At 40.2% G+C, this 27692-nt stretch overlaps 1 protein-coding gene across 1 annotated transcript; it reads right to left on the reverse strand.

Annotated features, from left to right (window-relative positions):
* Positions 1-26943, reverse strand: asmt (acetylserotonin O-methyltransferase). Its single transcript, XM_084725361.1, has 8 exons — positions 26096-26943; positions 25113-25287; positions 24792-24921; positions 22571-22639; positions 15378-15496; positions 6956-7096; positions 2029-2151; positions 1-1299 (listed from the first exon to the last, which is right to left on the reverse strand). The coding sequence occupies exons 1-8, from the start codon at positions 26195-26197 to the stop codon at positions 1082-1084; spliced, it is 1077 nt and encodes a 358-aa protein (XP_084581487.1). The 5' UTR covers positions 26198-26943; the 3' UTR covers positions 1-1081.
* Positions 26944-27692: the final 749 nt, after the last annotated feature.

A 27692-nucleotide genomic window follows, 5' to 3' on the forward strand; every position in this document is an offset into this window, starting at 1 on the left:
TAGAATTAAAACATTTATTGACGGTATCTCTTTAAAATGCATTACAGTGAATGTGCTCAGCTATAATGGCTTGATGTAACAGGTTCTGAATCACCAGTTCACTCACTCAGCCTAAAGGCTTATTGCAAACAGCATGCAGACGAAACAGCTATTGTGCACTGAATAATTTTGAGCAGGTTCAACTTAAAAATGTCGGTTAACTGAACACAGGTTGAATAATTTGTTTAAAGTCTCATTTTTGTTTTGTAAAACCAGGTGAATTAAGTTAACTGAACTTGAGAAAACATGTTCTACAAGCTTAAAAAGACAGTATGTGAAACTGCTCCTATTGAATTTATTACATTTTCAGTGAACAAAAAATATTTGATTTATTGAACAGAAAATGACTTAAAATCCTGTGAACATAAAAACATTCGGTACTTATTTTTACAACCTTCTTTTTGTCCCTTCATTAGTTCTATCAAACTACCTATAAAATATCAAAATATATGCTAAACGCTTAAAATATGCTTAATTTAAACGTTATTCTGTGTCATGGATTAACTGGGGTTTACAGTGTTCAGTCTACTCAACAGCCACATTTATTCAAGATCAAAGCAGGCAGAGTCCAACATTCCTGCATCAATCCAATAATTTGTGAAGGCCGTGAATAAGAAGAAGATTTGGTGCAGAGGCCTGCAGGTTTAGCATCGTCAATACTGGATTAAACCATCCAATTTCATCGAATTTGCTCTTGATTCTGAGTGGAGCACAATTTGAGCTGCTGAGCAGCTCTATTAATCATATAAGGGTCCACTGCAAACGGATATTTTGAAACCAAGCATTGTTCATACCAAAGAACTTTATTTTAGTCCCCAAAGTTTACAAAGAGGAGCCATAAAAATGGGCCTTAGTTTCAACATTTTATAGTTTGTACAGATTCAGTGAAAGAAATGGTAATGTCATGCAGTGTGAAAAACTTTTCTATTTGAGGAAACTTGAGGTGGGTTTTTTCACAAGGTAGTACTGTAGCAGTAGAAACATTTTTCCCAGTCCTGGTACACTTGTACCATTACCTATTGGTCTCATGTCTCTTTGTGTCTCATGTTTCTTTGCGTCCCAGCACAGCGTCGTAGATTTTCCCAGTGAAGCGGTGCTGGATGTCGGTGAAGCCGGCTGCAGCCAGCAGGGCGGCGTACTGAGCAGCCGTCCTCTCTCTGCCCTCCGTCTGCACCAGCATGTTCAGGGAGTAGAGCTGCACTGTCAGCGGGCCGGAACCATCCTCATAGAGCAACGCCTCCACCAGCAACACAGCGCCACCTGCAGGCCGGACCAAAAGGTCAGCTTCTCTGACTGATTCAACCATTGTGTTAGCAAAGCTCAGTTGTTCCTGTAGATCAAGTCTGTTTACCATTTTAAAGTCAACATATTGAACACAGAATATGTAAGTTCTGCCATGAGGGGTCTCTCAAATTAACATTGTAATAAAAGACATAGTTTTCCTCATTGTTAAAGAACCACCATAGCTGATGAAAATTCATGCTATGTTTGCTTGCTGTAATTGCTGCATTGTATTGCCTTGATCGCTGGATTGAAGACACTGTTTATGTTATCAGTAACACCAGTGTGTTCACTACTACAGCAGGTAAAAATGCTGTTGAAAACTTCTAATATCTGGCTGCACTAAGAAACTATTTCATACTGTAACAGGTTGAATTCTCTGTCCTGAAAAAAACTAGGCTTTCCTACTTACTTTATTTCTTTGTTATGATGCACACACACACATACACGGACTCAGACACACACACACACGCACAAAAACACATGAGAGGGTTTTCAGCCTCCTGATAGCGTCTGCTGCTTTTGTGTGTGTGAGTTTGTCTTTGATCAAAGTCAGAAGGACAGATTTTTCTGGGATCAGCTGCATTGTGGGATACAATCTGCCATCTCATTTCAAGCAGGGGAAAGAAAAAAAAAAGTACTCATCCCCGTCACACTCAAAGACGCACACACGCACACGCACACGCACACACGCACGCACACACAGACCTGGTTTGCAGGCTCTGTAGACTCGACTGAGCAGCTCTACGCAGCGTTCGTCGGTCCAGTCGTGTAGGATTCTGGCGAGGATATAGAGGTCATTCTCTGGCAGGGGGTCTTTGAAGAAGTCTCCTGAATATACACACATACAAGCACACACACACACACACACACACACACATACAAACACAACATTCAGATGCATTCAGAGACTTGCTAAGATGCTGGTATATTTGATTTAATTATTTCACATAATTATTAATTATGCTGACAAGCCTTCCAGTAATTCTATAAGTGGTTACTTACTCAAACATAATTAAATCAAAGGAGTGATGTCTGTTATGATCAAATTATGTCAAAAGTATATGAACTAACAACATATAACACTGCTGCTGTTTATAACCCCCCATAAACAGGAATAAAATCAGTGTATCTGGCTTGTCTTTCACTCAATTTCATGTCCTTGCAGTCTGTTATAGCTGCATGACCACAAAGTTAATACAAAATAACACACACAGAGTTCTGCATAACATAAAATAAAAAAACTGACACAAAATCTGTGTATTTCATTTTTCAAGTTTTCCATGTTGTAGCTCCCAGTGTGTTCCAGTCTATCATGGCTATGAGAGCAGCAGGAGAGGCAGGAAACTATTTCAGCTCTGGGTTTTCAAGATCGCAGGCTGCTGAGAACTTTTTTGTTGTTGTTTGTTTCCACATTAGCTGCTGCGTTGGAGAGCCGACACAACAAAGCGTGAGATATAAATTGACAGTTTTGAGCACAATATTGTCAGTCCAACGGCAGCAGCTCAGTGTGAGTCTGCAGACGCATGGTGACAGCATCAGCAGCGTCTTTTTCTGCTTTTATTTTCACATCAGTTACACTTCATTGTTTATTAACTGAATGTTGTACACACACTGAACTAAACTGACCCTCTTTGTAACTTTGGTCAGCTTTTTCCTTTCCTGTTTCCTGTAATATATGTTCTGTGTTGGGCTCCTTTATGTTTTTGTTTCTGTAAAAGCAACATAGTCACACCTTACATTAGCTAATATTAGCAAAACACTGACCAAATAGCCAGCTAATCAATCATTAGCTAGTAACATTTTATTGCTAATGTTAGCAAAATGCTAGCTAACTTAAGATTACATCATAGGTTCCACCAGGTACCAAGCTTGTTCATCTGTTATTGGATCAAAGAGAAAAAAGGGGCGGGGCTTAGGAAAGGTTAATTGCAAACCCACACTCTCATAAATAAGGGTTCTAAAAGGGTTTTTCCTGAAGCACTGAGGTTCTACAGAGAACTATTTGCTTCTGAAAACCCCCTTTTTTTTGAGGAAAGAGTTCTTTAAGGGTTCTTTGTAAGACTGGGGTTCCATTAAGAAGTTCTTCAAGGACTGTTAAAATCCTTTTGTCAAGAGGTCATCAAGGGTTCTTAGTACTATGATGACCATAAAACCCTTAGAAGGTGGAAAGACTCTGGATCAAACCCTCTGAGTGTACTAGATAAAATCCTTGAAATATAAAAAGGTTCTCGGTAGAACCCCCTTGACAGGTTCTAGGTAAGACACTTGGAATATAAAAATGTTCTCTGTATGTGCGCCTTTATTTCTAACAGTGTAGTGCACACACTTTGAAATTATTTCCTCACACCATTTCAGTGGTGTGAAAAAACAGTAATAGGTTGATTTTTTAAAAAAACAACGTTGGTGTATGTTATAAACTGGCTCATCTTCTTTGTCATTGCATCATAAATGAAAGAAAATATCTTCAAAAGATGTTTTCTGTCATTTCTTGATGTTTTTAGAAGCAAACAAGATTGATGGTGGCAGACAGACAGAGGAGCATATCTCAAAGTATTCACCGGTGATTTAATTGGTATTCAAATGTCACAGGTTCTGAGATCTGTACTTATTCTTCTGAAAACAAGAGTACACACAACACTTTTTTATCATGGTGCGGATAATATCTGTGCGAAGATATAAATCCAAGACATCCTTTACCTGTTGCTGAATGTATGCTATTGTGCTGGAAATACTGTGTTATAAATTGCCACTGTGTTTGTCTTCATACAGCATCATGTCTCCATTTACACCTGGTATTACTGTGTATTATCCATCTAGATATCTTAAAAAAAACAAAGAAACAAAAAAAATTGCTGGTTTAAATCCACACAGAAGGCATTACTGTTAGATTGTGATCAGATCAGCCAGACCACATCTGCAGGCTCACGCTGTGATCAGATCAGAGAGGGCTGGGGAACATTCTTAAAACAGTGGTTCTCAAATAGGGATTGCGGAACCCTCAGGGGAAAGGAAAGAGATCTATCTGTTTGCAAAAAAAAAAAGTGTACTCATTAATTTGATTATTTTGTTATTTTCATTCTTTAAAAGTCACCAGACTGCAGGAAACAAAGTGTATGAAACTCAGATTTTTTACCATATCCCCGAGCTCTGGGTTTGAAATCTTCTATTTTTGAGAACTCAAGTTTGGCAAGTATGGCCCTACTGCAAACAGCTGGTGCCTTTCTATTTTTTTCACTCCTGTCCCTCAGAGTCCACCACTGTGTTGTTCTTCCACATAACTAAATATAACGGCAGAGACACGCCGCCTGCTGAAGCGCTGTGATATGTCAATTCTGAAGCCGCCACCATCCCGGCTGAACACCGTTGGTAAAATATATACAGATATATATGGCTAATGACGTGTGTGTCAGTGTGTGTTTGTGTGTGTGTGTGTACACTTCGCAACGAGTAACTTGCGTGCACTTGGGCTCGTCATAACAGCTTGCAATGGGGCCTTCGTAAGTCCCTTCCACCACTGCGCTCTCCGCTCGCTGCAGGCGTGTCAGTGCTCGCAGCTAGCCAGTAATTTGCTCATTACAGTCAACCTTCACTTTCTTTTACAGTTCATTAGATGTTGTGTTAAGTAGCACTTTGTTTTTATTTGTATTTGTAATCCTAGAGGAAAGGGACATTAAAAAAAGGGAATCCAGAAAATGAACTTTACTTCTATAGAAACCTATACATGAAAAGACTAAACTTAATGGCTCACCACTGCATTTTTTTTGGGGGGGGGGGTATTGTTCATTCTAAGGTGACAAAAACATGATGATTCTTTCTTGTGATTAGACACTAATGAAATCATGAATATCATAATCTATGTCTGCTATAGTCTACCAGTGGATCTTATGCATGTGGATCTTCATAGCTGGGGTAGGCGATTTATCTTGACAAGGTTAAAACAACAACATTCTGACATGTAGTTTGGGCATGTGGATTTGGCCTAGTGTCTTGCTGACCACAAACCTCACTTGTGTTCCTGCCAAACCATCATCTGAGTTGAACACTGTTTTGACACTCTCTTGGATTAAAATCATGTGAAAGTCTGTACACCTGTCAACAATTTGTTCATATGGCTCATATTTGCATAACCTGCCTCTTATTAGTAATTCCTCAGCCTTAAATTGCTCCTCAGGATCCAATGTTGTTGTGTGAGAGTTCGTATCTGGTGAGGGGATGATGGGGATTGTAGATTCAGGTCACTGATCATGTGGGAGTGTTTGTAATAACCATTCTGTCGTAATTGGTACTAGAGGCTGCTTAAAATTTGGAGAAATGTTAGTTTTGGTATTTACCTTGTCTTGTTTTACACATGTCAAGGTGGTACCTTGAACTTAAATGGGTGGGGGTGTTACGTGCCAGTCAGGAAAAGAGCTTGTTTCTTGTTTTTCCCTCCTGTCTGCCCTTTCTCCCCTCCCCCTCCCCTCTTGTCTCCAGGTGATAATGGACAGGCTCCTCATTGGTTCCCTAAGCTTGGAGCTGTCCACTGGCTGACATGGGAGGGTCATCAGCTGATTGAGCTCACCTGGGCCTCTGAGCTTAAAAGCTGGGCCCTTTGCTCACTCTGGCTCCCTCCCTTCCTCCAGCTGACATCCAGCTTGTGGTCTTTTTTGGTTTGTGTTATGATCTGTTTTAGCTTTAGGTTAATAAATTATTCTTGTTTTTACATTAACCCCTTGTATGGACTCCCCTTCTTGTTGCATTCCTTGAGCCAGATTGTAACAGACATCATGGGGCAAAAGTTTTATAACAACCTTTAACTGGTTCTGAAACAATCTCAGTTTATTACTGAGACCTACATAAGTTAACAAAACCATTCGCAAGGAGTGTCTATATTGAGATCAGATCAGATCAGATGAAACGAGCCAAGAAAAGTTACAGTGAGTAGTGCGTTAGCCAAAATGAAGCAGCTGTAGTTGTCCACAGGGCGCTCCAAAGTCAACAAAATATTAAAGTTCCTTGCCGTAGCTTTAAGTGTAATGTAATTCAAGTGGTCTGAGAAAGAACTAGTGTTCTGCTCCTCCCTTTGGCTCAAACTCTAGCCTATGAAGGAGGCTTTGGCCAATCACAGGTCGGTAAGATAGTTGATCGGTGAGTCTTTAAGGACACGCTTCCTACAAGTCGAAGGGTCTCCTAACTGTACTCTTCTTGGCATCATAAGCAACCACTTCACTGGCAAAACACTGTCGCTTCCTTTCTCTTGGCAAGGTGCCCCCTTTGTTGATAATCCTACCAGCCTCTGCTTATGTGATTTGCATATTGAGATCCAATCACAATTCAGACAGAATTCAGAGCCAAAGAACATTTATTAATACAAGATGTAAATGTACGTAGTCAAATACAGACTGCATGTTAACACCAGAACTAAATGTCGGATACTAATCAATCCTCAGAGGGTTCGGTCTTAATTTTGACTTAGTTCACTTTTCACAAAGCTTCAAACCTAAATCTGTGTGTGTGTGTGTGTGTGTGTGTGTGTGTGTGTGTGTGTGTGTGTGTGTGTGTGTGTGTGTGTGTGTGTGTGTGTAACTGCACTTGAACGGGATGTATATGACCATAAATGTCAAGCGATTTTGCCCAGTCGTAATGGCGTTACCTTCGTGGAAGCTTATCCTCTGGTCAGCCTCTGTGACAAAGTGTTCCCTTGACGTACTCACCACCTTGGGGAGGTCAAAGATCGTAACAGTGCATTCTGGGTAGGCTGACGTGCACTGCTTGGCTAATGCTCCGCTGCAGCCTGCAGAGGGGGAAAAAAGAGAGAGAGCGAGGGAGAGAGAGGGAGAGAATTACATTTAGTTACGGAGCAATGAATACACACAACCTTCATTAACGAGGTAGAGCATCACGCACACTCAACACACAAACTCACACGAGTGGAACAGATGCTTTCAGGTATATACCCATTATTTATTTGCATGATTTGTATTCCGTTGTATGTGGCGGCTTTGGGAATATGGTTCATCTAACATTCATGCCAATAAAGCAGACTGAAGTGAACTGAATTTAGAGTGACTGAGAGAGAGAGAGAGAAAGACGCTTTACACAGAAACAGGGCAGAGCTAGCTGTCGAGGAATCCTACTGAGGAATCTAATCTAATGAACAACACAAACACACACAAATACACACAATGTGATTGTTATCTGGCTGAAACTGATTTCTCATACATTAGTTTATGAACCTTTACATGTTAAAGGTCCAGTGTGTGATTCATTACATATTCTATTGGAAGAATAAGGCAGGCATTATTCATAAGTATTCATTAGTGTATAATCTCCTGAAAATAAGAGTCATTGTGTTTGTTACCTCAGAATAAGCTGTTTATATCTACAGAGGGCAACGGTCCTCTTACATAGAGGCTGTTTTGTTTCTACGCCTAGATATGGCCTTTCACGTTCTTTGCGAGTTTCACAGTCTCTATAGGGTGCCATTTTAATGGGCAAAGCATGATAAATTGCCCTGTACGATGCCCTTCCAGTTTACAAAACATGATGAAGTGTCCTCTAGAGTAACTTCCAGTGGACAAGATATGATAAAGTGTCCTCTAGGGTGCGCTTCCAATCCCGAAAATGTGATGAAGTGCCTTCAATGGTGCCCTCCCAGTGGACAAAACAAGATAGATTGCCCTCTTGGATGCCTTCCACTGGACAAAACATAACAAAATATCCTTTTGGGTGCCCTTCCAGTGGACAAAATGTGATCAGTTGTCTACTAGGGTGCCTTTCCACTGGAGAAAACATGCTAGAAAATTAGTTGGCCTCTGTGTGCCTCTAAATGGTTAAATGGTTAATTAGTTCCCTGTGTGTGTTGGTCCTTTTTAAGTTTGCAAATATGTCTTTGGCCATGCTAGCAGTGCCATGAAATTTGGTATATACATTCATGGTCGCCAGAGAATAAACCCCACAGTCTTTGGTGATCCCCTGGCTTTTCCCTTAGCACCACCATAAAGATGACATTTTTGTTTTTAAGTGAAATATCTCAAAAGCTGTTGGTTTGATTGCAGTGAAGTTTGGTACAGACATTCATGGTCCCCAGAGGATAAATTCTAGTTAGCTAGCATTACCAGTCAGCGCATGTTAGCATGCTGACATTAGCATGTAGCTCAGCCTCAGAGAGCAACACATTCTCATTTTGTCACCACCCCTCAGCGTCTGATACTGGAGCACGAGGTACCCTTTAGCTGTCTCTGTCAGAAAGCTGTTATATAACACATGAGTAAAGCTGAGAAACAGATGCAGTTTGGGTAGATTTAGGCACAAAAAGTATTTGGTTAGGTGTAGGATGACACCGTGTTTGGGGTTATTACATGCCTTACAAGTTTTAATAATGCTTTGGATTCACATGGGACACAAACCCCTTGTCTCCTGGGTGACGGTCCTGAGTTTGTTTTAACCATCCATCCACCCCACCTCCTGCCAGTGGGAATTTTCTCCCTTATTATGTCATGTCAACTGCCTGGGGCGACTTAAACAGCGGCGGATGGGTTTACTTTGAAGTCACTTGAAAATCCGCATATGAAGCTTTCAGCAGCAAACTCGTACCGTCCACTTCTGCATGAGTCGCAGAGGGGCGCTGACAAATCGTCTGTATGTGACGAGTGGGGAATGAGACTGGGCCGCACAGAGCTGCTAGCTCGGGCTACTGACTTTTAGCCTTGTTCTGTTTACTGTCCCCAGGGAAAACTGGAACTCATTTTAGGGCACAGGTCAGACATGATGATTTGAGTGGAAAATAGGGAAATTAAATGAGCATACAAACACACACACAGACACACACAAACATGCAGGGGCGGAAACAGGGATTTAATGTGAAAATATGAATCTTTCAAGTTGATGCTTGGCAGCATTATTATCAGCGTTCATGCTTCATAAAGCAATCTGAATATAAAACAGAGAGAGAGTGAGAGGGAAAGTGTATGAGACAGATAGAGAGAAAGAGATGGATGAAGAAAGTATGAATGGAGCAGAGTGATGGAGAGGCACTGAGGTGGAATACAGGATCAAAGGATCTCACTTTGACAAACCTACAAAGCCAGACAGACATAGGTGTGTGGGTGTGTGTGTGTGTGTGTGTGTGTGTGTGTGTGTGTGTGTGTGTGCGGGGCAAACTGTCAAGCTCGGTAGTGCCTTCCTCCTAACATGACCTGCTGCTACTGTATCAGTGTGTATTCTTACAGGGCTTTATCTTTTTCACACATGCACAAATTCGCACACACACACACACACACACACACACACACACACACACACACACACACACACACACACACAAAGTGACACAGAGAAACAGAGAGATACTCTTTGCCTCGTGCATCAGACAGGGGTCAGCAGAGGAGAAAAATCAAAGAGCAGCAAGGAGGAGCGAAACCGAACACAACACATAACCTGGCTGCCTCTGTGTGCTGATGAAATCCTTTGATGGGCGTTTGTGTTATACTCGTAGTATATTATTAGTATTGTTTTCCTTCTCTTTTTTGAGTTTTCTGAATATTTACTTTGTCTTTGTTATCTGGTATGTACAACCCCCAAGTCCAAAAAAGTTGGGACGCTGCGTAAAACAAAAATAAAAGCAGAATGTAATTAATTACATTTCACTTTGTGAAAAACTGTGTGGGAAAATAGTCCAACAGTTTAAGAGCAAAGTTTGTCAACATAAAACTGCAGGAATTTAGAAATTTCACCATCTAAAATCCATCATATTATTAAAAGATTCACAAAACTTGTATAAAGGATACTAAATGGGCTCTGGAACACTTTGGAAAAGTGTCATGAGTACATACAGTTTGTCGCTGCATCTATAAATGCGAGTTAAGACTCTACCATACAAAGCAAAAGCCAGATTTCTCTGTGGACTTGAGCTCATCTGAGGTGGACTGACGGAAACATGTCCACATTTTAGATAGGTATCAGTGGTTAAATTACTGCATTACTAAAACAAATAATAACTGAATGCAGAGGCAATTATGCCAGATAAGAAGTAGATACAATTATAGTCTTATACGTACAACCGACCCTTTGAGTGCAACTATAATGCTGATGCTGCGTCTGGATGAAATTGAGGTTGACACCCCACATTTAATTGTTAATCCAAATGCACCACTATGTGATGGGAATTATGTATTTTTTTTATTGCAGATAAGTATGTTTGGATGTGGATAAATCTCAGGCTCTCCATTAGTAGTTTGTCAGCAACTGGATTCTATTCACTGCGTCTGCATTCTGCTTATTCGACTGTGTGGAGGAACCACTGAAGGGGAACTCCGCTGATTTTACACATCAAGATCAGTTTATCTACAATGGGGAGTATTCCTCAGCCTGTACAAACACTTGTATAATGTACTTCTGTGGCTCTGGAGGAATTTTTGTCAGTGCTCAGAAGATGTTATCAGGATTATCTCGGCCTGGGCTCGAGACATAAAATTTTCACAGAGATCCTGCATTACACACTGGGGTAATGGAGTTTGGAAGACGAGGGCATTTAAGATGTGACAAAGATGCATTGTGGGAAGTGTAGTCAGTTTTTATGTTTAGTTGTACTTGTCTTTAGCTTCATGTCGTGTCCACATACTTGGCCAGTAAAAATGTAATCATTACCAGGGATGAATGAGGAACTAACTGCTAGTGAACCATTAGTTAATGAGTAACAAATCAAATCAGGAGCGACTTGATAATTGATGACTCATTAATAAGTGGTGAAATTTAGGGAAAAAAAGGAAAAGGGAAAAAAAAAAATCACAGACACATATATTTTAATATAATAATATATTTTAACCCTAACCCACTTAAGTAGATTTTACTCTTGATAAAAGTTTGAGGTATCATCAATGTTTCTAATGTAAATGATGTGAATATTTTTCTTCTCATAACTCAGCTTCTTACACGCAGCAGCAGCATGAAGCAGATGGCTATTTACATAAAAAAAAATAATAAAAAAAAAACATTGTATTTCAAAACCTTGAATATAATTTTCGTAGAGTTGCAGTAACCTTTAAGTTGATTATTCATTTTTAAACCAAACATACAAATGAAATTTGTATTAAATGTCACATTAAAATAAATCTTGGTGAAGGGCTTCACGCAGACATCCAGTATAGAACAAACCACCTTCATCATATGAACGATGAAGACTTCGAATGTGGGCTGATACTTCATTTTGATTTTGGACAGACAGGAAGAGAGACAGAAAGAGCACCTGAGCAGCAGGTGTGTGAAGACACAACAGATGCTGTGTGAGAGAGACAAAGTCTTAAAGGGACGCTGCAGTCACTCCCTTCACACCCCTGCTGTCCTCACGCACTCTTTTTGGTGAAGCACCTTAATGCATAAACATGAACACACACCACCTCATGCTGAGGAACTCACAGAGGAGAGGAAAGACAGGAAGACGACTGCCCTGGATGTGTGTCTGTGTCTACGCGAGTGTGTGTGTGTATGAGTACGTGTGCTTTTAGTGGCTTCACAGCTCCCCTGTGTGGTCAGCTGAGGTGTCACACACAGGAGGCGGCCACCCATGGGTGTCAAGTCGTGTTGGTACAGTGAGCCACTTACTGTTTCTTTGCTCGACTGTGCTCAAATGTTGTACTTTTTAAATAATTAAAACAGAGGAAAATGGACACTCACTAATGCATGTAAATATTTTTTTTCAGTTGCTCATCTAAAAATGAGTACTGCAGTCCAGATAGAGAGGTGGGCTTTTAGCGGCATATTAAATATGTTGAAATCCTATTTAATATACAATCTGCAGGAGTGCAAGATGAGAATAACGTTATAATTTCACAGTAACAAGCGATGACGAGTCCTACACTGTAAGTCGATCAACTGGAAATCGCTTTTCAATGTAAAGTTCAGCCTGTTAACCTGAAAACAAAAGCCCACTGCTCCAAAAATACACACTCTGGAGTTTGAGTTCAGTCAGTGCTTGTCCTCTGCTGTTAGAAAAATCTGCTCCGTCTAACAGATTATTAATGATTTCTTACGACTCACTGACACTTACTCATACAGCGAACATTTGGCATTAATTTGAACTGAATTAGCATAAAATGGGCAATTGGTCAAAACAGTAACACCAAGAAAAAAAGTCCAAACTGATGCTCCTGCTCACTGTCCTGGAAAAAGAAAATTATGCACTCATTTTGTCCAGACTACTGCAATGCAGTCCTTTCTGGCTTAAATCAAAAATCACTGTCCTGCCTCCAACAACTTCAGAACGTCTTCAATCTTCCATCTCAGCCTTTAACATAATTTAACACAGTTGGCACTCTCCAAGACATTAATACTGAATTTTTTTAATGGATAGTGAACTTGATCATTTATCTCTAAGTATAGAACCATATATATTTATTCTTAAAAACTGCATCATTTTAAAATTTGCCATTATTATCCATCTTTTACTAGTTGTAACTGATGGAGGAGTACATGACTGGAGACACCGTTCAGCTCTCAGTTCAGTTAAAAAGACAAAAAGAAAAAGAACTGGCAACATCGACATGACAAAAGCTGTTATTATTCGTATTTAGTTTTCAGCAAGAGATGAAAATTCATTTGTACTTTTTTCCCCAATTCTTTGTTCCTGATGTCGCTCTGTTCTCGGCTCGTCTCTCTGCGTGTCTCTGGAAGCCCTGGCCTCACGTCGCGAGTTCATGTCGTATTTGTTCAGTCTTATTTTTTCCTCACTTTTTCATCCTGGTGCCCTTTGCTCTCTGCGTAAAACCATTTTGTAAGACACCTGCTGTATAAAAGCACTTTATAAATAAATCTGATTTGCCAAAGAAGATTACAAAGTGGAGTTCAGTCAGGAAGCTATTTTTTTCCTTTTTTTTTCTCCAAAGAAGACTGACTCCTCCACATTCATACACTTTGTATGATGCAGATTCATGACAAAACGCTGTTTTCAGATTGTTAAATGCACATTATGTAAATTCTGTAAATTAGGGGTTTCTCTCACATTAAAACAACAATAAAGATGTACTGTGACGAAGCCGTGAAGAAGCATGGGATCATGGGAGTTGTTTTCCAACTGTAACAACTGCTATTTCTGATTAAAATCTGACACGACTCAGGCAGAAGCAGGGGCATTTCTTGGGGCAAATTAAGGGGGTACCAAACAATTATCCTCGGTTGGTTATCTGTCCAGTGAGAGGCAGGACTTTAGTATGAACCAACCGTTTGATGATTATTTTTAAATGTGCATTGTTTTCTTTTGCATGTACCCTGTTAGTACTTAAAGTGTTTGGGCTGTTTCATGTTATTTAGTGACATTCAAGCGTCCTTCCTCAGTCTCTGATGTGACATGTTCTGTGTTTTCCAGGAAATTTAATAGCAACTAGCAGCTAGCAGGAAATGCACTGTTACCTTGAGTAAATTACATATTTCTCTGCTTTTAACCAATGTTGGAAACATTTGGGATAATGTAAGTACACAACTCAACAAAACATACAACATATATTTATTTAAGTCCTCTCTTCTCGCTGAAATGCTGCAGCAACAGAAAAACCTTTGTTACATTCCTTTATTCTCTGTGTTGTCCAACTACAAACTCATGCGGTGCAGCTATTACCTGGCAAGAGGGGTGAAATAAATAGACTGTTGTGACAGACATGGCTAGATACTTCACACTCGGCAGGTCAAAGCTCTGCTCTGTTGCTTCCATCTCTCTGTGTGAACACTTATTTTGTTTTCAGTGTAGAGGAGCACACGGTTCAAGTGCTTTTATTGAAAACTCTCTGTTTCAGCTTCCAAACAAACGCATGTATTTTTACAACACCAGCCTTGTTAAAGGCAAACTGTGCAGGATTTTCCTGAAAAACTCTGTCGAGGTTCATAAAAATAATCCCTGTCAGTCATCACTTATGACTCACTGGAAGTGTGTGTTGGTGTCGGTATCTTCAGAGACCCTGCCCTCTGCCTGTATTTTCTTACATTTCTGGGAATCAGCCTTTGGGCAGTGGTGTGTCGGCGCAAGCCAATACAGCGTGTGAATTTTAAGGTCAGGACTCTATAAAAAGGTAGTGACCAAGGGTTGCATTGCTGTTTCTGTCTCTCTCCTCTGCGTTCTGTCTGTGAGAGCTGTTACAGAAGCTCGACCAGTCAACAAGTCTTTATTTCTGAAAAAAATTTTCTTGTTAGACTGAAAAATGGTTCCACCCAGAGCTCTGTTTGGGGGTCTATCCAGAACCTTTCCCCCCTCTAAAGGTGCTAACGAGAACCCGCTCAGGGGTATCTACCAAGAACTCTTTTTATATCGCAAGGGTTTTATCTAGAACTCAACAAGGGAGTTCTACCAAGAACCCTTTTATAGTCTAAAGGTTTTATCTAGAATCCACACAGACGATTTTATCAAAAACGCTTTTATATTCCAAAGGTTTTAACTAGAATTCACTGAAGAGGTTCTACCAGGAACCCTTTTATGTTATGGTGCAAAGAACCTTTGATGAAAGAGTTCTTCACTGATCTTAACCATCTTTGAAGAACTCTTCAGTTCTTTGAATTACAAAGAACCCTTGACTAACACTTTCCTTTCAGGAGCTGACACACATCTCTCACACTGAGTAAGTGAGCGCTGAAGTTTAAAAACTAGTAGGAACCTCGTGTGTTTGCACACTGTATTTGTATTTGTTCAGCTCTGAAGGAAAAAACATGAATTTAACATCAGTAATGACATTTTTTCTGACAGATACACAGTAATGTTGGTACTTGGCAACAGTGAAACAGTGACAGGAAACTCCAGGAAACTCCAGGTGGAGGTGACTTTGAGTCGTGTGTGTTGAGAAGGCTGACTGATTTACTAAGAGTCATTAACTCAGCGAGGCTGAGGGGGGTATAATAAAGGTCACAGTTGACTATGTGTGTGTTGCACACACTGTACCGTGTAAATATGTGTGTGCAGCTCAGCCAGCTGTCTCAGTTAACACATGACTCCAACAATTTTAAATGTTAATGGCTGTGAACCCATGACCTTATGGAAATTAGATATGCTGACTCGATAAACACACACACGTGCACACACACACACACACACTTACCTCCAAGGTCGCAGATGACCTTGAAAGGCGAAAGATCGAAGGCCGTGACCACGTCTTTACCACAGATGTTCCAAATGGAGTTCATTAACTGCATAAACTTCACCATCTCCTCATCAGACCTACACACACACACACACACACACACACACACACACACACACACACACACACACACACACACACACACACACAGAGGGAAAAAACAGCCTCTAAGTCAGCAGTCAGGACTGCCTCCTTTTCATCTGAAGGCAAAATTTAGTACTTTTCATGTGGATGTCTAGTGTTGATGGTAAGTGTAGTCAAGTGAAGCAATAAATTTTTCAGTCTGTGTTATATTGACCAAGAGAACAGATTTTTCCTGCTCACGGCGCTGTGCATGAGTGGCTACATGCACACTGCAGGTGAGCTTGTGACTCCTACGACCATATTGCTCTGTTATCACCACCCTAGCCTATAGCTATTACTTTGCTGGCAAAAACAGAGTATTATGGGACTACTGGTGAATATTTCATGCCACAGTTGGTGGGGACATTAAACGTGTCTCAGCCGGAAATATGATGGAGGGGATGGGGTCATGAGTCAGTTCACTATATTATAGCTACACTAAAATAGTCTAAGTATGGTGGCCAGGTAGCTCAACTGGTAGAGTGTTCACCCCATGTACTGAGGCTGTGAGTCCTCTGCGGTGCCTGTGGGTTTGACTCCTGTCTGTGGCCTTTTTCTGTCATATCTTGCAGCTGTCCTATAGATAAAGGCATGAACCTCCCTCAAATATTTAAAATAAATTAATTTATTTAAAAAACATAGATAAATAATAATAACTACAATAAAATTAAATAATATATCTACATTACAATAACATACCTGTATGTGCATTGATAAGAGAATTGAAGCAGACATTTAAAAGTAATGCAAACTTATTTTCCCTTGTAACTTGTAACTAACTAATTATTAAATTTCAGTAACCTGCTCAACACTGGTCTCCTGCCTGAGGCGAGGGGAGACGGAGAGACACTGTGTTGCTGCCAGAGGAGCACTGACTAAGATACCAGCATATATGGGAATTAATTACAAAATAATAGATTTCTGTATGTCTATCTTGCCCCTGATGGCAACAAATCAGGGGAATTGTTGTTTTGCGTCTGTTATTAGCACAGGTGCTTTGTCACAATACTGAATTTTCTAAAACTGACTAGACACTGATAGACAACAGTGGTCATATTTAAAATTTTTGATTAAAATCACCCCTAGGTAAACATCTTTACAATCCCTACACAGTTCAACACCCTTGTATGTGACAAAAATATTCATCTAGCATGACCACTGGCTAATCAGATGTGGAGACTATAAATCCAAGCTGAAGCAGCCTGTAGTTCTTCCTGAATCCAGTGACATCACAGCCGCAACGCCTACCTTCTAATTTCTATTCCAACCAATATCTTGTGTTATTGTTTGCCTGTTTCACTCAAATTAATGCCGAATGTTTGCTGACTTAATGTCTGTTTCAAGAAATCATTAATAATCTTTTAGAGGGAGTGGATATTTATAACGGTTAAATTGAGCAATATGTTAATGGAGTCTTGCAGGCAGTGAAACAGGCAGTCACTGAACTCAAACTCGACTCAGTCGGCTTTTGTTCTCAGGATAACAGGCTTAACTTTACATCAACACACAAAAGACAGTTATAAACAGCTGATCAACTTACAGTGTAGGACAAATTATAATGTTGCACTCGTCTTGCACTCCTGTAGTGCTTTTGCAGCCTGCCTGAGTCTCCTTGAGTCTGGAGAGGAGGGGGCAGGGAGAAACAACTTTCTTCAACCATAGACTGTATATTAAAAAGGATTTCAACTTATTTGATGAACTGTATATGGTTCCAACTGACATGTTTCTCCTTTAAGTCTCACTGTTTCTTTGTCATTTTCTGTAGGCTGTCACCTTGGGGGCTACTTGCTTTGTGCTCACAATAAACAGACAAATACACACACACACACACACACACACACACACACACACACACACACACACACACACAGAGTTCCTCCCCGTGGCACCACAGTGTGTTTGTGAGAGACAGACAGGGTGCAGCAGAATAGAAGAGCCTGTGGTGACGGCTGCTGCTCTGAGGAATCTCCACCTCATCACCCACCACTCTGCCCTGCCATGGGGCTACACACACACACACACACACACACTGAGTATCCTCTGTTCTGTAACACTAGAATTGTATTTATCCAAACTTGTGATCAGCCATCTGATACAACTTCAGATGACACAGTGACCTCCAGAGAAACTTTCAAAGTGACTCATTGTCGCGGCTCCAGACTCTGATTACATCGGATGTGAAAAGACAAAATGACTGTGAGGCCAAACAGCAGCACTGTCAGCTCCAATTTGAGAACATTTTGGACATAAGTTATTGAATGCCCCCCGACGATAACATCTGGAGCGCCTTTTGTCCCCGATTGAGTACATTTGCACACACGCTATCTCATCCTGTCATGTTGAGGAAAAGACGCTTAGCCTTGTTATCTCTCGTCCTTGTATATACATCATTATAACATCATCATGGCTTATGATCTGTCTGCACAGACATGTCTTGTGCTCCTCAACATCCCCGCAGGTCTCTGTCATGTCTGTACCCACTGTCAAAGTCATGCTTCATGGCTGCCTGATCACTGTGGTGTGTCCTCTCCATCTTATGAGCAATAAGAAAAGAAAAGAGGGACAGTATGGTCCACTCTGACTGGTGTCCTTGAACAAAATGGAGATAATTACATCAATTATCAGTGTAATATTGTATGTGTGTATCTTTCTTACTGTGTCCTAATTCCACACTGACACCCTTTTTTAACGGCAGCCATTTTGACAAAAATCTGCCAAAACACAAGGCGGGACTCAAGATAAGTCTGATATCTGATGTGTGCAGGGAGAATTTTAAGTGTCTAAGATTTTGGCTAGCTATCAAAGGTATCAAACAAAAATGTCAAGGGGGCTGGAAAATTAAAGAATAAATTGTACAACAAATGTTGTAAATGTTAAATGTTCACTAACTGAGCAAAAACTGAACAATAATACAAAGTTCCTCACTTATCCTTCCACTTGTGTGAATATTTTTGTGTGATCAGTGATACTAATTAAGGTTCATTCCATTCAGGTCAAACAGAGTCAGGGTGAAAGGCTCTGCTATGTTAAATGGAACGGGACCAGGAGTATCATTAGGCACAGGCTCGGGGGACCGAAGTGTCAGGAGCCTCCTGGGCCTGAGCGTCTGACATTTCTTTGTGGGAATCAATCATACAACTACAAAGACACACAAAGGTCAAACAAAAACCACTACAAGATCCATAAGGAACAATGGAAAGAAGAGATTTGGTCTTGGTCGAAGCTCAGGAACTACATTCAAATCAAAGATGATTTCTACACAGAAACTAAGTTTAATTTGATTTAACTTTTAATTTGAAGAGAGGGCAGAGGTCCCTTTGTGCCTAATTAAGAACTGGCACCCTTCCACTGGCAACTGAGGTATAAAGTTGTTCCTGAAGAGCAATTCATGGGATCTTGATGTTGTTGTGTCTTATTTCCCTTATTGCTCTTTATGCAGTGACATGAGGAACTATTTGTTTGAAAAAAGGAAGATTTATAGATAATGCTTGGCAATCAAGACAGAGAACGCTGTATTCAACATAATAAGATGTTTCTGTCATGGAAACTGAATGTTCTTTTTTTGAATTTCTGCAATTGTTATTATTGATTTGTCATGTGGCCATCCTAGCTGTTGTTGCTGCTTTGGGTTGGGCACAATATGGTGCAGAAAACTTAAATATATAAAAATCACACTCAGTTACAATCAATTAACCGCAAAGAAATGTAATATAATTACAAAGGCTCACAAAACAACTACAAAGAGACAAAAACAACCACAAAGAGACACACAACAACTACAAAGAAAGAAAAAACAACTACAAAGACCCACAAAACAACTGCAAAGAGACACAGAATAAGTACAATGGGACACAAAAAGACTACATTGAAACACTGATTCTCTTTCAATATGGGTTTGCTCCTATAAAGGAGGGGTAGGGGTGCTGCATTTTACGTGTCTGTATCTGGGACCCTGTCGTCTCATGTTTCTGTCCATGCTTCTGTCCACGTATTTCAGTGTCCTTTTCCTCTGATCTGTCTCTTCCACTGTCTCTTTCTTGATGTAACCACAGGAGGGTGCCAGAGTTGGACATTTTGGCACAACGTCATACATTTGAAGTAGGCCGTAGCTTTACAAAGTTGCAGTTTGACTTACTTTTGTCAGCAAACATATATTTTTTTTAGTACAAAATGGTGTGATAATTGCCAGAATGGTATGTTGTCAAGTTGTGTTCATAGTGTGCATTTAACAGCATTAGGACAACCCAGGTTTCATGGCTAGAATAACTGTTCTTTACTTGTTCAAACATGTAAACCTTTCTTTCTTTAAATATTTTTGGAAGCTTTTAAGCCTCTTTAATTTTACGGGGCAGCTGCAGACATGACCGGACAGAGGGAGGTGAACCTACAGCCGCTGCAGAGGACTCACAGCCTCTGTACGTGGGTTGAACAGACCAAACATGTAATCCTAAAGAATCCAATCGTAGAAGAGTCCACGTGTCCATACTCAATCAATGAGTGCGATATTCTTAAAAAATTACATTTAATATCATTAACCGTGTTCCATTAGTGGACTACATTTTTCACATGACATGTTTACTTCTGTATTTCATGCTCTAGTTTTGATTATTTTCATGGAAGCTCAGGGAATTCATATGTCCACATCAAGTAATGTATTATAACTATTTCAGTATCAGATCTCTTCCTACTTTTGAAATACAGAAACATGCATTTAAAATGACACAAATCGTCTGACACATCTACCCTGTTTGGATAAAAAGCCTTCATATATATATATATATAGCATTAAACTTCTCACTATGTCTTGTGTGTTTTTGAAATCTCAAAGCCTCTCTAAATCCACGCTCTCTTGCTTTTCCTCACTCCAAATCCTTTCTGTTTTCTGGAGTATGAGAATTCAAGCTGTGGACAGGACTTGGCTGTAAATTATTCAGGTGCCGTACATGGCTGGTTAAATGGCGATGAGTAAACAGGAGTGTGAGTCATCCAGCCGGCTTTGAATCATCCTGCTCCTTCCACAGCGCTCCCTGAATCCAGTGAATGACTTCAGTGGTTGTTTCCTCTTGCTAATTTACCCACAGTATTCACAGGGGAAATCAGCGGGGACAAACAACTGCTTCTCCACATTAAATCAACTGTGCGCAGGTGTTGAATTTTTTTTTTTTTTCGTCTTTCTGGTATTTTCATTTTCAATCAATTAAAGCTGAATTGCAAATTTGTCTCCACAGGGGTGAATTAAGTTATGTGTGCAGGTTTCATATTTTGAATATTCTCATTTTGCATACATGTTTTTTCAATGAGCCGGTTTCTGTGAGATCATCAGCTGCCTGTCAGAAGGAAATGTGAACAAAAATGGCAAAGACGGAAATAATAAGTAACACTGTTTCAAGGGGCGTGCGTAATACTGCATGTCACTGTCATAACCTCTATGAAGCGTCACTGGGTCAATAACGTCATTTTTAATTCAAAGTTTACATGCCTGAGTTGTCTTTGTAACAATATGACATTATCCCAGACAACATAGCTTGTCATAAACATGCCATAGGAGGCTATATAAATATATGAATATAATGCAATCTTCCCCACATAGTGTGATAACTTACCTGGTGAAGAGGTAACTTGTCACAAATGTACATTCTGTATTTCCATTTACAGCTCTATATTAAAGGAGCAATATGCAGCTGTTGTGTGTCAAAAAATGAGTTACTGCAGTCCAGATAGGGAGTTGGAGCCAAAGACCAGATATCAAATAAGTTGAATCCCTATTTAATAGTTGATTTATGGCTGCAGCCCGTTGTTTCCCGCCCACCCCTCCTCCCCAGACTTGAAGAAGCTCAGGCAGGCTGCAGAAACACTGTGCGAGCATAAGACAAGCATTGTATTGTAAATTGACAATAACAGATGGAGAAAAGTCCTACACTGTGAGTTGATCATCTGTTCATAACTGTCAGTTGTCTGTCGATGCAAAGCTAAGCCCGTTATCCTGAAAACAAAAAGCACACTGCTCTGAAAATACACACTCACAGGAGTTTGAGTTCAGTGACTGCCCGTCTCACCGCCTGCCAAACTTCATTAACATATTGCTCAATTTAACCGATATAAACATCTACTTCTCCTAAAACTGTAACTTTGGTGTCAGAGTAACCAGTATTTCAACTTAGCATTTTACCTTAATCTCTGGTGGCATATTATCATCATTTTATGATAGGTTACGGTAAATATATTACAGATTTCTCCTTTAAAGAAGACATAAAAATCTAAAATGATGCATTTGTGTAAAATAATTTATTACTTAATTTAGAAAGAAAGTGAAATTGAAGTGAAAGGCAAAAAGTGTGACAAAATGTATTGTTCAGATATGAAATAATAATGAAAATGTGCATTTTAACGTCTGTTTCATCCTCCAGCTGTGTGCATCAGATGCTCTTCCATTAATGTACAGTGGTTTTCCAAATCCTGCTCTGATCGGGACAAGAATGGAGGCTGTTTAGCGAGTCATTCCACTGTGTTTCAGTTTTTGATGGCCTCTGTTCCTCCTCTGGGACCGGCAGTGTTCTGCAGCGCAGGGCCTCAGGCAGGCTGATCAAAATCTATTAGCGAACAAAGTGTGAAACTTTCAGTGTGTGACCCCTGAAAACTGCTGACCAGCAGATCAGCGAAGCGTTAAAACTGTGGGCACTGGATACTATAAACACACGAGACCTCAAGGACAATGGCAGATATATACTCTTTCTCTCTCTCTCTTTCTCTCTCTGCTCTGAGCTTCTTCACATCACTGCCCACATCCTCTCCCTCACACACACATGCCCTGCCTCCTAATAAATCCCAGGAGTCTGTTTTTTAGGAAGAAAAGAGAAGACAGTGACAGACCGGCTTAAGATGGTGAGACAGAGACGGAATGTAAATGAGTGTGTGTTTCATCTGTTTGACTGTGTGTGTGTGTGTGTGTGTGTGTGTGTGTGTGTGTGTGTGTGTGTGTGTGTGTGTGTGTGTGTGTGTGTGTGTGTTAAACAAAGACACCTTCTTACCTGTAGAGAGCTTGAAACAGGTCTTTTGAGTTGACTCCAAAAGCCTTTTCATACTGGTTTCTTCCCTCTCTAGAACAAGGCAGGGACAGAAATATATGACAACCAAATTATGAGGGCCTTTCTTCAGAACTGGTTCAAAGCAGAGCTGGAAACATCTTCAAATAAAAGTTTAAAAAAAAGTAAATTGTATCATATCCAAAGCACAAATTTCCAGTAACTGTACAGGGCACCCTAAAGGGCACTTAACCACATTTTCTCCACTAGAACGGAGCTCTAGAAGGCAGTTTATTATATTTTATCCACTGGAAGGGCACTCTGGAGGGCACTTTATCTTGATGTCTTGGGAATCGGGCACATTAGAGGGGAATTATCATGTTTTATCTAACACTGGGGCATTTAGGAGGGCACTTTTGCAGCATTTTTTTCAAACATGGGCAACATGGACCCCATATTTTGTGTTTTCAGACGGTTCTAAAATATTTTCTCTCTCTCAAAACTTGTTAACCAGTTGTGGAAAGAGTGCTGAAGATCTGAACTCAAGTACAGGTACAGGTCTCTTCTCAGGTCTGTTATTTCTGCTATGGACACTGTTCTGATCATAAGTTCTGTAGGAGCAATAAAATCATTTAAAATTCATAATTTTATAAATATTTTTGGTACATAACCATGTAACAAGCAGGATAATCTACAGTGAGCAGGTCACCATTGTTAAATAAGGCCATAAAATCATTTTAAAGTTAATGTTTTCACCGTATTAACCTATTAATAGGGTTAATGGGTTAAATTGCTCACTCTAAGTCGCCCATAGTTGTCTCTCTTTGTCAACCCTGTGATGAGCCGGTGATTTGTCCAGGGTGTCCCTCACCTCTCGCCACCCATCAGCTGAGAAAGTCAACCGAGACCCTTCAGTATAAGTGGTTACGGACAATTATTGAATGAATGAATGAATTTTCATCCTCACAGGATTTATTTCATTATAAAGACCTGCTCACTGTACATTATCCTTCACTTGTCTTCACGGCTTAAAATCTCCTTCAGCTTCATCTCCCAGGTGAAGAAGATAAAATCAATACAATAGAGTGTGTTGACAGGAATTCCCAGTCATGCTCTGTCTATTTTAGGTAAATTGACATGTTTGTGTTGCACTCTGCTCCCACACAGAAGAATGAGTCATTTAGATCCAAGGTGCCTTTGTCCTCTAGCTATTATCTTCACGTCTGTGTGTTTTCTGTGTTTCTCGCAGATGGACTTCACTCGTCAGCAGCAGTGAATCCAGTCACGCTGTCTGCCTGAGAGCTGCTGGCTGTCCTCCCTCAGACATTACAATGAGACTCAAATCCATCTTGAGACGCTGTTCAAACAGGGAGGTGGGGGGACGGGGATCCACATCTACAAATCAAACCTGCAGTTCTCACAGCTCCACACTGCCCACCTGAGTGTGATCCTACTCTTAGATTGCTCATTTCATTGCATTACATCATACTTGTGCACAATTTAGATTTTCTTTGGGAACCTTGATCTATTTATTAAAGCAGGTATTTGTTCATTGGTGCCTGCTCTTTTGGTTTGTCTCAGTCTGCAGCATTTTATATCTCCAAGTTCCTTTTTAAAATTATATTTAGTCACTAACAAAAGTGCATATGCAAGATAATTTTAGATTCTTATAAGTCACCTTAAAGGTACAGTACCTGAATACGACATCACAAACTGTAAAGACAATTTGTAGAATATTTTAAGGAAAACACCACGCTTTTTGAAAATACTCAAGCTACTGCAGAAAATATCTCTTGGAAACTGAGGTTTGGTTGATAAATCAGTCCCTCCATGAAGAATTAATGCAAATTCAACCAATCCCTGTGAATTATGCAATTTTGTCCAGTCATCCAAAGACCCTGGTTGGTCCCACTGGGTTAATTAACTAACTAACTTCCAGAGGGATACTGGGAAAAGGTGATTATGTCATAAAACACATTAAAGATGTAAAAACACATCAGTCATTACTAGTTGGGTCGCAAATTTTGTGCATTTTCCTTCAATTATCATTGAAAATTAATCCATGCCAATTAATGCCACCACCAGACAAAACAATGTCAAAAGAGGCGCTTTAATTTTATTTCTAAATGATTAATTAATTATCATTGAATACGTTCTTAATTGATTAAATTCTTAACAGCAGTTAATCGATTGGTGATCGATTGGTGTCTGTGCTCAGCGTACTGACCTGACAGCGTCCGTCAGGTAGTGCCAGCAGAGGTAGATGGTTCTGGAGCTGTACTGGATGGACTGGTACAGGGATACAGGACTGGAGCGGGTCAGGTAGACACTGGCCTGCTCTGTGTTGCTGTAACACACTGGACAGAGACGGAGAGGGAGGAGATAACTGTGAATGAATCACTACAGGTGAGAAGACGAACTTTGACCTTTCATGTCCATGTGGGAGACGGAGGTGATGCAGCAAATGACAATGTAATGAATAACTGATAATGTGACAAGAAGACAAAAATTAAATTTATGTTTAAGTGTGCATGTATTGTGTGCTGACCTCGTCCGTTGTCCTGGTGTGTGTTGAGGAGCTGCAGGCCGGTGCAGGCAGCCAGCAGCCTCTGTGTGCCGTCCAGACTGGCTCCGACCGCCTGACTGATCTCCTCTGCAGACAGGGGGCGCTCTGCACTCAGCAACACGTCAAACACACCCAGCTCACAGCAGGAGAACACTGCCTGAGTCAAACAGAGACAGAGAGAGAAAACAGAGTGGAGCAAGAGTAAATATCTCCTTGAGTGGGAAGGGAGGGGAAGGAAAAGGAAAAGAAAGGAAAAATTTTCCAATAAAGAGACAAAATTACATTAAATAAAAAAACAAAAATAAATAAATGTGTATCTACTTAATGAAAAAGAACAAAAGCAAGTAAATAAATAAAATGAAAACCAAATTTGTGTCTAATAGAAGGAACATAACTGAGTAACGCTGTAACTGTAATGTTGCAGCAATGTCACAAATTAATAATTCTGTACATTACAATGGAAAATGTTGCGGAGACATACTGGGCTGTAGGGAAAACAACATTGATTCAAAGCTGACAGGATCATACAGCAGAGGTACAGCTGCAACAATTATTCAGTTAATCTTCTGGTTGATCGAAAAAAAATTAGTTTCCAACTATTTTGAAAATCGATCAATTGTTTCAGCCATTTTTCAAGCAAAAATGTCAAACGTTTACTTGTTCCAGTTGCTTAAATAAATGAATTTGTTGCTTCACTTTGTCATTTATGACAATAAATGAAGAGTCTTTGGGTTCTGGACTGTTGCTTGAACAAAAGAAGGAAACTGACAGCGTCACTTTGGGCACTTTTTCATAATTTTTTGAAAATGTATGTTATTTTAAGTTAATCTAAGAACTACAGTAACCCACCTTATCTTCCTTTAGTCTTCCTCATTGCATCTTTTAGGTTGGCACCCCATGCTGCCCCTGCATCCCTGTACATGACCCATGAAGATGTGTGTGTGTGCTCTACATGTGAATGTTACCTTGGAGATGAGGAATCCCTCCATGTACTCCAGGATCTTTCTGGGGTACATGTCTGCAGCAGGTGTCCCCTCAGATGAGCCCATCTCTTGACATTCAGCCATGGTTGTTGCTTGTTTTTTGGACAGGACTCCCAGGAAAGACTCTGAATGAAGCTCTCACACTTGGAAAGTGAACTTCCCTGCTACACTTCAACAGGTGTATGTATGAATGGAGACAGACGCAGAATAAAGACTACAGAAAGTGCCCACCCTGCAGCAGCAGCAGCAGTGAGAGTAGCAGTGGGCTAAGCTGATTAGAACCAGATAACCCAGATTAGAGCAGGGGCTCAGTCTGCTTTGGACAAAGAAATAACTCTGTGGAAACACACTGCTGCCTTGTTCATTATCATCACACTCGGATGAACTTTCACTCACTGCATTCTCATACCAGACGTGTTTCTCACAGTTTTCATGACCCCAAAATGCGACTGTCACTCTGTAATATCAAACCTTTGAGGAGAAACTGTCTCATGAAGGATGAGCTCCCCTCCTCTCCTCCATATGGCCTGATTGCACTTACGCTGAGAGACTAATGGTAGCATCAGACCTAATGACACAGACTGTCACGTCACACGCCTTGATGAGGTTACACAGACACTAATCAGTTTGACGATTAATTATTCATCCCCACAGTTCATTAGACCAGCGGCGTACAGACAGGATACAGAGATGGCAGCTGGAGTCGGGTATGTTATCACCTTGATCCTTCACACAGGGTTTTGAGAACGTAGACGGTGATAAAAGTGGACATCAGTTGCTCAGATCACGGCTCCATCAGCATTAAAGGGACAGTTGGGACTTTTTGAATCAGGGTTGTATGAGGTACTTCTTCAAAGTCAGTGTATTATCGACAGTACATGGCGGTCTGTACATCCCCAGTTTGGAGAAGCAGCAGAAATAAATCTGATCTAATAGTTTCTGTTGTACTGACTGATTGTTTAGCTTCCAAGTACTTTTTTTGGGGGTACTTGTACTTTTATGAGTAGAATTTCAAGTCTGTGCTTTTACTCCTACTTAAGTATGCATTACACTATGTAATCTACTTAGTTACTTTAAAATCATGAACTGAATTAATATCTAAACCTTTTCATCTGCAGCTTTATAGCCAATAATTATATCTGATCGTAAACAGGCCAATGAAAACCAGAATGTAGAGATGAAAAATAAAATAATGCAGCAGCACAGGTTTTGCAGTAAGGATGTTAATGTTTAATTATTTATTCATTAATCGCCATTTATAATTTATCCAGTTTAAAATGCATTCATGGATATTTAATCAATAGTCTAGAAATGTCAGTACTTGACCATTTTAGTAGAGCGGAGCCATTTGTTGTCTACAGAAACTTAAACTTTGAGGAAACGTGTTTTGTATCTCATAAATTACTAATGATTAGTTGATTGTTAGCACTTTAAACTCTGCAAAGCCTCCAAACTCCTTCAGCAAAATCAGTTACTTTGCCTCACAGAACACATGAGTTGCTGGTCTACCGCTGCCTCGACCAGCTAGCTTGTTTGTGTTACTGTGTGACTTCGGTGAGCCTGAACTTACCATTTAAAA

The sequence above is a fragment of the Lutjanus erythropterus genome, chromosome 8 (assembly GCF_056507025.1).
Source record: "Lutjanus erythropterus isolate fLutEry1 chromosome 8, fLutEry1.hap2, whole genome shotgun sequence".
In the NCBI taxonomy this organism is placed as follows: domain Eukaryota; kingdom Metazoa; phylum Chordata; class Actinopteri; order Lutjaniformes; family Lutjanidae; genus Lutjanus; species Lutjanus erythropterus.